This window comes from Hibiscus syriacus, unplaced genomic scaffold (genome assembly GCF_006381635.1).
Source record: "Hibiscus syriacus cultivar Baekdansim isolate YM2019G1 unplaced genomic scaffold, ASM638163v2 tig00110393_pilon, whole genome shotgun sequence".
NCBI classification, from domain to species: Eukaryota; Viridiplantae; Streptophyta; class Magnoliopsida; order Malvales; family Malvaceae; genus Hibiscus; species Hibiscus syriacus.
The window spans coordinates 536,102-548,204 of record NW_024062721.1 but is presented as its reverse complement, the minus strand read 5'-3'; the positions used below and the strand labels follow the sequence as shown (position 1 = coordinate 548,204).

The 12,103-nt window shown below is 32.3% G+C and overlaps 1 protein-coding gene across 1 annotated transcript; it reads left to right on the top strand.

Annotated features, from left to right (window-relative positions):
* Positions 1–6,717: 6,717 nt before the first annotated feature.
* On the top strand, positions 6,718–8,142 carry LOC120123407. The gene is made up of 3 exons (XM_039142305.1): positions 6,718–7,013; positions 7,102–7,351; positions 7,461–8,142. The coding sequence occupies exons 1-3, from the start codon at positions 6,780–6,782 to the stop codon at positions 7,751–7,753; spliced, it is 777 nt and encodes a 258-aa protein (XP_038998236.1). The 5' UTR covers positions 6,718–6,779; the 3' UTR covers positions 7,754–8,142.
* Positions 8,143–12,103: the final 3,961 nt, after the last annotated feature.

Below are 12,103 nucleotides of genomic sequence, written 5' to 3'. Positions count from 1 at the left end.
CATTTTCAGGTTAAAAGAATTGTACCAGTGCATCTATCGACTTCAGTAAGGGAGTTCTTCCGGCGTTGTTGCAGAGTATGGTACATGTGATTAGGGGGCATGTAATTGTATTTTGATTTATATACGAGTCTGGAAATATGTTTTATTTTTAAATAGTGACAAATGATTTTATAAGTTTACATGTTCTGATAAAAAGATTTAAATTTTCCGCTATTTTTACAATGGGTCGCTCCGGTGGCCCTAATGTGACTTCTCGGATCGGATCAGGCTACCCCCATCGGTCTGGGGGGTTACATTTAGTGGTATCAGAGCTATGGTTTGAGTCAAAATTTTCAAGTTAGACTGGCCGGTCGAATGTCAAAATATGTCTGATCAGTACATGTCCCTAGACTGCAATCGTACCCTCTCTGAGCCGGAACTCCTGGGCTGAGTCCCTATCTGTAACGAATAAACCGAAGTTTCTATCCGTTAAGGCTATACTTGTACAAAAAAGGAATACCAGTAACATCTGTCTAAACGCTGTAAAGTATCTCATGAGCCATGTGAGAGTTATTCATCTGAGAATTTCTGACTCGACTCCGGAAATGAAATTGAGATATGTTGCTGCTCTACGAGCCTATTCACGTATCCAATGCTGAATTGATTTCACAAGAATAAAGTTGTTCTGATTATTTACTTGGACTGAGGGAGAATTCTGAAGAGATTGATTACTCGAGAAAATTTTAAATTCTTTTATTGAAATAAGGAAAATTTATGATAAGAATGTATGCTCAGTTGGTTAAGGATAAGTGGAGGAATCGTACTTTTATAAAAGCTATTGATAGATTTGAAAGAACTGATGGAAGTTTCATTTATGCAATTATGTGACATGAATGAATTTCGAGGACGAAATTTTTTTAAGGAGGGGAGAATTGTAACACCCCAATTTAGGGGCTAAATTTAAGAAAATATAAATTGGTGGATTTAATTTGGTATTTTGAAAGAAATAAGGGAGTAAATTGTAAGATTTCAAAGTTGACAGACCGTTTTAAGAAGTGCAGGAAGTTCAGTGGCTAAACTCTTGGTTTAGCCATTTTTAATTATGAGATGTTATAAACCCAGACTCCCGTATGTTTCTGGAAAATTTTCAAGTTTTCCTCTCCCGTTCTCCCTACTTCCAACTCCGATCTACTCGCCGTCCGACCTCCAAACGACAAGCCGAAACAACCATCGTGTTCGTTGTCAACCGAGGAACAAAACCCCTCAAACCTTTCGTCGTGAATCATCGCCGTTCTTCGTAAATTTCAGTCGGAAGTATCGTCGGTAATAACTCGGTTTTAGTTGGTTTTTCATCGATTCACGACGATCGAGTCATCCGTTTACGACACCTCCCACACCATCGTGTTCCTTGTGTCGTTCCGAGTCCACCGGTGTTCTCCTTTTTCTCCGGCGGCGGCAGCGCGTGTGGAGGTGAAGCGGTCAAAGTTTCCGACATTTCAAAATCGAGCTCTCCGCCGTTCAAAATTGTGAACCGAGCTTTGTAAGTATCTCGAAATCGCTCAAAATAATTTTTAGAAATTTTTCTGTGAATTTTACACTGCCGGAACAGTGCCCACGCGCCCCCACGCGCCGCCACTGCGCGTGGGGAAGACAAAAGTGACCGGTTTGACCGGTTTTAGTGGATAGTTGACCGGTTTGACCGGTCATAACCCGACCCGACCCGACCCGTTTACCCGACCCGTTGACCCGACCCGACCCGTTGACCCGTTAACCGTTGACCCGTTGACCGTTGACCGGAGTTGACCACTGTTGACCAAAACTTTGACCGGCTTTGATCGGGCATTAAACGACCTTTGACTTCGACCGAGTATACCTATTCTGACATTTTTCGACGTTGCAAATCCGATTCCGCTGTTTGTTTTTCGAAATTCGAACCCGAAGGTCTCGAAATTGCCGGTCAAACCCGTTGACTTTGATTTTGACCAAAAATTCCAAATTTCCGAAAAGTCATATTTTATGCTTTCGACATCCGGAATCCGAATCCGAAGTCCGTTTCGCCAAATTCGAACCCCGTAAGCCGTCTTTCACTGATTTATCACCCGATTTGATCCGTTTATCGTAATTAAGCTCCGTTTCTGATATAATTTATGTTGATATGTATCTGAGGAATTATTGGAAGTTGAATTGAAGATCAAAGGCATTCGAATGGATTTTTTATGGTCGATCGATATTGCACGAAAATCGAGGTAATACTTTACTACCTCTTTATGCTTTAATGGAACATGTTGATATTGGTAAATGCATGAATAAGATAATGTTGGTCACTTTTGTGGAGTTGAATAATTTATTCACTCGATATGAATGTGGTAGAAATTCTGTAACTGAATACGGATCGAATGCCTAATATATGATATTGAAAGATTGTTAGAATTAAATTACAATTTTGTGAATAGTGATAAAGAAATCAGACATGGATTTGTAAATTATATTTTATATCATCAAAGGATTAAATGTTAAAGGTACTTGGATGGGAAATTATGAGAATACTTCGGTATGCTAAAAATAGGAAATTACCCTTATATTGGAAAATGATAAGAATTGTCCCTGGAAGTGGACTAATAAATCTGAAAAGACATAATGATACGATAAATATATTAATGTGCATAAGAAATGATAGTTTATACTTAGAAATTATGGATAACCGGTTTTTAACCCCAAGAGGGTTTATACAAGATACTAGAAGTGTGTTAAGGGAATTATTTCAAGATCAGAGAGTGTTCAAGAAAGCAATTAATCATAGGATCTCTAAATTATATTATTTTCGTTAAGAGCTAATATCGAACTTATCTGGTTAAGAAATTACGGAAATGCCCTTAAGAGGTAGAATAGTCTGAGATGACTCTGAATGAGAAATACTTAGAGGATTCGTACTTAACTCAATTAAGTACGGATTTAATTGTTAAGATCCCGACTTCGTGCAGGAAAATTTATGATATTCCGTTTGTAAAGTCTGAGAAGACACTTGACCTGAAAATATTCAAATAATGAGTAAATACTTGAAGAGTAATTTATCGGGGTATTCTGCTATCAGAATTGTTCGAACGGACTGGAATAGATAATAAATTGGAATTAAATAATAAGACCGGATTGAGGAAAAAGGTTGAAATACCGTGAATCTGTAAAATGACCAAAATACCCCTGTAATAGAAATGACCCAAGAATATCCCCAAGCTCAGAAATGATTGAATATCCTCGAGCTCTGAAATGAATGGAATAAAACTGAACATCAAATTACCAAAATACCCTTATGGCCTAAATTAAGTAAATGTCTTGGATTAATTAAGGAATCCAAGTAAGATAAGTATTGGACTACCTTTAAAGGTAATGGAAAACAATTCAAGTGAATAGATCAACCCTAAAGCTATGTCAATACCTGAATGACATAAATATTACTGGAACATGTGTTCATCTTCTCAAGTTTGGCTCGATGATAAATTTTGGAAGTATTCAACTCAGCTCTAGATTGTATTCAGTACTAAGAATTGAACGTTTGTTCGACAATCAACCACGAAGGCCAAATTGAATGGAATGGAAGTACAACATGTATCTGAAATTCAGGAACGTTTGAATTACTCTGGAAAATCCTGAAGTAACTGGAATAAAGATGACTGCTAAATGAAATAGGTAACTTCAATGACTGAGGATTTAGTAAGTGACTTGGATAAGTCTGGAAACTCTGATGAGTTTACGTAGTGTACAATTACAATGAGTTTGAACAAATTAATCAAGTACGTCAGCATTTCATGATATTGTGGAAGTGTGGAAATAAAATAAAGACATTGGAAGATCTATTCAACGATGATTCTGAAAATGGTCTATGGACAAGAATTGTGGTATTAAAGAGTAAATACCCTGTAAGAACAATGAATTGACCAATCGACAGGCATTAGTTCTGGAAACTATTCATCTAAGAGTTGTCCGATAATTCGATCAATCGACATATAATATAAATGTCCTGAACCTTCATTTCTTCCTTATCAGCTCAAGTCACATTCTGAATAACTGATGATTCTGTCAGTTATTGAACTCTTTCAATAGTGATTCTGAATTCTGATATTCTATCGGTATACTAAAGATCTGTGTTCCCCTACTTGTTAAGATTATCCAATATCTTTGAATACTATCTGTAAATTCTGGTGTGTTCCCTACTCACATGAATATTTTACCTGATTTTTGATTTGATTTCTGATCTGATACTTGACATGGATTCTGATCTGATATCTGACATGGATTCTGATCTGATACTTGACTTGGATTATGATCTGTTACTTGACCTGATTTCTGATATGATACTTGACCTGATTTATGTTTTGATTTTTGATATATCCGTTTATGGACGGACATATTTTACTTGGGGGATAATGTTGGAGGAAGTATACCTGGAGGCTCCTCAGCTGTGTGCTCAGGGCCTTATTTACCGGTTCCTCGGCTGTGTGCTCAGGGCCTACTGGACTTGATGGTGGGTGTATGGTTCTGGGGAACCTACACAACTTGGACTTGTTGGATGGGGGTATATATATATATATATATATATATATATGTTTTTTTTAAAAGATCTGAAAAGTTACATGATTTTTGGGAACACACTAGAAAACCTGTTCTGATCTCCTGAACCTAGACATCCGAAATATTTCCATCTGAAATGAATACTATTTGTTACTACATGCGATATCATTGGACCTCAGCTCAATATAAAGATCTGTAAATATCTGAACCAATAAGGAAAATATGTTTATCTGTATCTGCACGTTTTTCAGCATCATCTGGTAGTTCTGTATTACTGAGCTTTTCGAAGCTCACTCTATTACTCACATTTTCAGGTTAAAAGAATTGTACCAGTGCATCTATCGACTTCAGTAAGGGAGTTCTTCCGGCGTTGTTGCAGAGTATGGTCCATGTGATTAGGGGGCATGTAATTGTATTTTGATTTATATACGAGTCTGGAAATATGTTTTATTTTTAAATAGTGACAAATGATTTTATAAGTTTACATGTTCTGATAAAAAGATTTAAATTTTCCGCTATTTTTACAATGGGTCGCTCCGGTGGCCCTAATGTGACTTCTCGGATCGGATCGGGCTACCCCCATCGGTCTGGGGGGTTACAATATTATTATATAAGTTAAATTTAAAATGTGGTGAAATTTACCCAAATGACTAGTTTTGCTCAATGGTTGAGTGATTTGTTTATCATGTAAGATACTCAAGATCAATAATTCATACTAACAGCAAGAATGATATCTATCTTTTATCCCATAGGTGGTAACACATCACGACCTAATTGGTTGAATAAAATTAATTAAAAAATACTAAAAAAAAGTGATATAGTAATTAAAAAATAAAAAATGCATGTCATGCCACATAAGTATTACCGTAAGTGATTTTTAAAAAATTAAAGCTTAAATACTAAAATTAAATAAAGATGATAATTTAAATACAAAACTACAATTTATCTATTTTAATATTTACTTAATAAGAACAATTTAATTAGTGATACGTTTCAGCACGTCGCTTTAATAATATATTGCGATATGCGATGAGTCGTAGAATTTTCCCTTATCTTAAGATTAAAAAAACCGTTTGTCCCACCACTATAATATGGAATTCATTTATATATTTGATAATATTATGAATGACCTTGTACTTCAACAAATTAATATATTTTAATAAGGTACACGAACTCTCAAAATATTAAGTGACATATTATTGGTGCCAATACGAAAACTATTTAGATTACTGTGTTAGAATTTTGAAAATAACTTTAATATATTTTTAAAGAATGATAAATTTATTTTTATTATTTTATATAAAATTTATAAAAGAATATTTGTTTTTTTTTTTTAAATTAGGGCGTGGCTTCGCCACTAGATTCAAGTTCTATCATGCGAATATATCAGTTTTAGGATAAATTTACTTTGGTATAAATCTTATTACGTGTGAGTTGTGTCTAAATTTTTATAATATATATTTAAATATATTTTGATAATCTATCTGTTTATATTTATTTGATAATGAAGAAATATATATATATATATATATATATATATATAATCATAAAATTTAGAATGAAAAATTTATAAAAGTAATTTTAGATTTTTTAAGAAAATTGTGTGAAAGCAAATAAAATTAAAGGACTTAGTTAATGGGTATTTATAGGTATTAGTTAAGAATTATTCAACTATCTTTTTCTTAGAAAAGTTAATATATTATTTTAACTTAATTTTAAAAATAATTTTTAATTCTAATCCTATTTTATAAATTCATTATCAAGTTAATATCAAAAAAGGGCAAAGTACACTATAGATCACTAAACTATGCTCAATTGATCATTTTGGTCATTGAAATTTCAAAATTACAAAAACAATAATTGAATTTATCGATATGTTATTAGTAATCACTACGACATTATAATAGGTGTAAAATTTAGATCAATATAATGATTATTTTATAAAAATTCAATAAAATTTAATGATTATTTTGTAATAGATCGGTAAATTTAATAATCATTTTTGTAATTTTTAAAGGTTTAATAGCTAAATTGACCATAGTTCAACGACCTTTTATATACTTCATCCAAAAAATAAAAAAGAATGTAGCGTAATGAAAGGTCCACATTCTCCCACTGGTGTATATATATATATATCTATACCTCATAGCTCTCCTCGTGTTGGATGTTTTGTGCAAGAGCCTTTTCTTCTCTCCTTTTCTTTTTCATTCGTGTTATTGGTAAGAAAAGGAGAAATGGGCAGGCTTATAGAAGAGAAGGCTCTTGATCAAACGTTTTACGGCCATCATTATGATCATCAACAGCTGGGGCTTGACCGTTATAACAGCCTCGAAGAGAAAATTTCAGAGTTTTTGAACAACGGCTACGCAGATTCCGATGCAACCGACGATTATGGATCAGACGACAACGAATCCATCGATGCTCTCCAACACGACCTTTATTGGGAATCCCAGGAGGCCCTTCTTCAGGTATATATTAATTCTTAAAGGGAAATTAATCTTGAAATTGATGTGGATTTGGAATGTAATGAGTTGGGGTTATTTATTAATTGTGCAGGAAATCCTTGAGCGTTATGCATTGGTGGGTGCTAAATTACGGCAAGAAATCAATGGAATTATAGAGGAAGCGAGAGAGACGGTGTTTTGCAGCTGCAAAAACCAGAAGCAAACGCAAAAGCAAAGCCTGAGGAGTGAAGCCGGTTGCATCAACTGCTTGCGCGAGAGAGTTATACATCTGCTTTGTCGCAGTGGACTTAATGCCACTCTATGTGTCTCTAAGTGGAAACACACCAAGAATCATCTTGCAGGTCCTTAATTTCCTAATTTGCACGATTTTATGTTAGAAGAGGTGAATTTATAATGTATAATCATAAAGATAAAACCGGGGTTATTATTTGGTTCCTGTATTACTTGCAGGGACGCATGAATACATCAAGGTGATCGCAAGCACACAGGGGCAGAAGAAGCAAATCCCATTTGTGATCGAATTGGAGTTCAGGGACCAATTCGAGATCGCAAAAGCATGCGACGAGTACATGAAACTGGTCGACAAATTACCGGAGTGTTACGTGGGGAAATCCGAGTACATCAACCCCATCGTGGGAGTGATGTGCGATAGCGCCAAGAGGTCGATGGAGGAGCAGAAACTCCATATGGGTCCATGGAGAAAACGAAGCTTCGTGCAGATGAAATGGTCTAATTCTTCATGAACCATCGAGGCAAGTGCTGCATATATGTTGCTCAAAATCTCGGAAAACCGCTGCTGCTGGGAATTGTTTCCAAACGAAACATCGACGCTTCTTGCTAATGAAGATAGTAACTAGCAAGGGACAGATGCATTTTTGGTCTCATTAAATGATATGATAGTGGCCAACTATTATGAACACAAGTAATGATTGCTATATAAATTATGAGATATATTAGAAATTGTCAAAGAAGGCAAACCCCAAGTCCATGCTGCCCAATTTTGTATCCTGGAGAGACATTTGTAGTATGGGTATTGGATCATATAGCCGTGAGGGTATGACAGTGCCGGCATATGAAATCATTTTGATTCACAGCAAAGTTTTGAAATGAAAAAAAAAGAATTGCTTATTAATTACATCATTGCTTTATAATTCAGTTTACGGTTCCATTCCTTCGGAGTAAGATTATATCATTGAATCATTTTCGCTTGATCGGATAGCAATCAATTAAATTTATTTGAATCGATAGACAGATATTTAAGGTAAGAGAAAAATCATGGTTTAAACTAATAATTTATTCTAATTGTAACTATTCAAACGTTACATCATAATTGTAATTGTATTTATAATATACTTGGGCTTTTTAAATTTATTTATATTTATTAGAATAAGTTTGTCTTGTTGATAGTTAGTAATTTTTCTTTCTAATATTGTAATACCTCAAATTTTGGTTTAGTGACTAAAATTTAAATTTTGAATGTTTGATGGCTAAAATATAAATTTTGTAAAAGTTTAGGGACTAAAAATGTAAATTTAGAAAATTAATATATTTTAGTATATAAATGAATAATTTGGACTAAAACAAGGATTTTCGTGGTAATAAGATTTTCGATACGAGATTTGTGTTAAAAGCTATAAAGCGATAAGTTTCAATATCGAAATCAGATAATCGGTTCGAACCATAATTTTACGAAAAAATTGAAGGATGTTATATCGGTTTGGGAATATTATTTTCATATTTTAGAACCAAGAAATTTAGCACAGATCAGTGCAATTTTTCAGATGTGGCCGAACAATGGAAATTTAGTAACTAAAATGAAATTTTTAAAAATTGAATGGACAAAATAGAAAGTCAAAGTCAAATTGGTTCATCTTTGACTAAGGAATATTTTAATGGAAGATATTACAATGACATATAGTAATTATCATAATTCATTAATGGAAAAATTGTAAACTAGATTTAAATGAATTTTAAATTCATTTATATTATTAAGTGTAGAAAAATCAAGAATTTCTCATCTTCAAGATCGCTTGGCCGTGGGTTCCATAGCTATAAGGTAAGAATTTTTGTTTTAATTTTTAAGCTCACGTGATTGATTTTTTGGACTAATTTGTGTAAAAGATAATTAATCTACATGAAATTTGCAATGCTGGAAATTTCATTAGAATGCTGATTTTTGGGTTTAAAAATTGAGTTGGAATCAAATTTCAAGTTTATAATGATGGGTGGTTGAATTCGAAAAGTCTAAGAAAGTTTAGGACAAAATTGTAAGTTTTTTAATGTTAAAGTATGGATTTAAGTGTTTTATTAAGATGCTGGAAATTTTAGTAATTAATGTGCAATGATCATAATGGTCAAGGATCATTATGAATTTAATGGAAAAAGTTAGTGTGAATTCTAAAAAGAATTCATAATTAGTGGTTTGATTGAGAAATTGATAAAAGTTGAAGGGTTGACTATGAGAATAATTATTTGTGAATTGAATGTGTATTTTGAGAAGTTTGAATTATGACGGAAGTATGATTTAGTTTTATACCGATTAAGCATCGATTATATTTTTTATAGACTTTTATATTACTAAGTTTAGATTATGTTAGTATGATACTAACATACAGTTCGAATATTTTATGTTATTATGTGATGCCGTCAGACCAAAATAAATTTAGTGATCCAAGTAACTCGAAAGGGTAGGAAAAAGTGAGAGATGGAGAAGATATCATGGAGAAGTTTCGATAGTGAGGCAAAGATGAGTGCATATTTAATGTATATTTATGTTATCGAACGAACATTAGCTTACGATGAGCCAGTGACGAAGTTACTATGGTCAGAAGTAACTCCTAAAGATTATGTGAATTGTGATTCATGCATACATGTTCATTTGATAAGCTAAAAGAATTATGGAATAAGCTAAGGATGCTAATTAAGGAAAGCTGCCTAGAAATTATGATTTGAATAGTAAGTTTAAAAAATCACTATAAATTATACAAAAGTGATTAGAGGACGATCTCTATACTATTGGATTTGTATGTCAGTCTAGTTTTGTTAAAAACAAACGGCTATGATTTTGAGAAGTATATAAAAAGATATGAATTTGTAATCGAGAAAATGTCAGAAAACAGGGCAGCAGATTCTGCTCAAACCAACTTCTGTAAGTCAAATTTGAAAATTTACTTTAAATTGTAAAAATTGAACTAGAAGGAGTGTCTTATATGGTTAAATTCATATTTGAGTCTAGTTTTCAGTGGTAAACGAAATAATTTTTAAGTATGTATATTAATACAAAATAATATTTTTTTGAAGTTAGTGCAGACTGCCAGAGTATGAAATTTCGATATATCATGTAGTTGAAGCATGTAAAAGCAAAAGATTAAATCTAAAGCTCAGTTAGGCTTATATTTTGACTTATAAATAATGTTTCAAAGTGAGTGCAATTTATTTATTTAATTATTATGATCGAGGATGACTTGCAATAAGTCAACCTCATTTTATTTTCAAGTATGATTTATAAATTTAATTATGGAATATTTCCATAATATTTTTCATCAAGTTTTATGAATGATTTAGTGTATGAACTGTCCAAGTACGATATTTATGATGAATTGTAAACGTTTACGATTATCATACGTTGATTAATAAATTATTCTATTGTGATATATAAGCTCATTGTATGTTGCATTGAAACTCGTAGGTATATTTGGCATGCCATTAAGTTGAGTACTTTCTAATTCAGTTATGGTACATTCATATACATTATAATATGCACCGTTGGTGCTCATGTTTTGATTGCACTTGGAGTGCATTATATGTTTCAGTTATGATTGACACTGTGATGTGCCCAGTGCGCACCTTATGTTCTACTCACGTACATTGTATTCTCTTACATATACATTGGGCTATACAAATAAATATGAAAGTTATGATAGGATTATGAAAGAAAAGAGTATGAAAATGAAATGAAAGTTCTGAAATATGTACGAATGAAAGGATTGTGAATTGTTTAAGATATTTGATGTGGATTTACATGATTTTTGATAAAATCATGAGATGATATTTTCAGGTTTTCAAGGGAAAATCGATTGGAATAGCTTGGTTTGAAAGTTGTAATGTTTTTATTTACATTACATTTTTATGTTATAATACTTTACGAAATTTATGTTTTATATCACTTTAGTTATGATGTTGCCTCACTAAGTTTTACTTAGCGCGTGATGATTTTCAAGCGTAGGTTCGAATAAATAAAAAGGACGTGAAGTGAGGAGTTTTACGAGCATCTTTTGGAAATCAAACCTACCGACAGTAACAATAAGATATTCTATCTTTGACTTACTAGTGACATGTACATTATATTGTTGGATTACTTTATCGAATTTATTTAAAAATGTTTGTAATAGTAATTTAGGATTATTTTAATTTTGGTTAATTTTAGTTATAATCGTATTCTTAAATGAATATTATAAATGTTTAGTCTTAAATGGTTTGTTGGGTTACTTTATCGAATTTATTTTAAAAAGTTTGTAATAGTAATTTAGAATTATTTTAATTTTGGCTAATTTTAGTTATAATTGTATTTTTAAATGAATATTATAAATGTTAAGTTTTAAATGGTTTTAAATTAAGCAGTATTTAGACAGTTGTATATAGCTATGAAACAACACGGAATTGTCCAATTGCTGCATAAAATCATCATTGTTTTGGAATGCAAATTATTATTATTTTATGAAAATGCATGCTAAATAATACATATTTTAAATTGGAAAAGGGATGTTTTAAAATGATTTTTTTAAGTATTTATGTTAGCAAATGTCTGTTAAGTTGATGTGATATCTTTAATACGTATTTCGAGATACATACTATAGGTTACAAATATAAATAGAAAGTTGTATTCGATAAGGTAATTGTCGTCCAGTGGTGTTACTTTGTAAGAGATTAAGACATAAGGTGGAAGATAGATGTGAAGAAGAAGAAGAAGTAAGTGCAGATGTCTAGTTTTAAGTTGTGGTTGAGAGACATTTACAATGACCATAACTGATGATGTGAGATGCAAGTTAATTACATCTTACTCGTAGGCCAACATATTAAATAAATTTGATAAT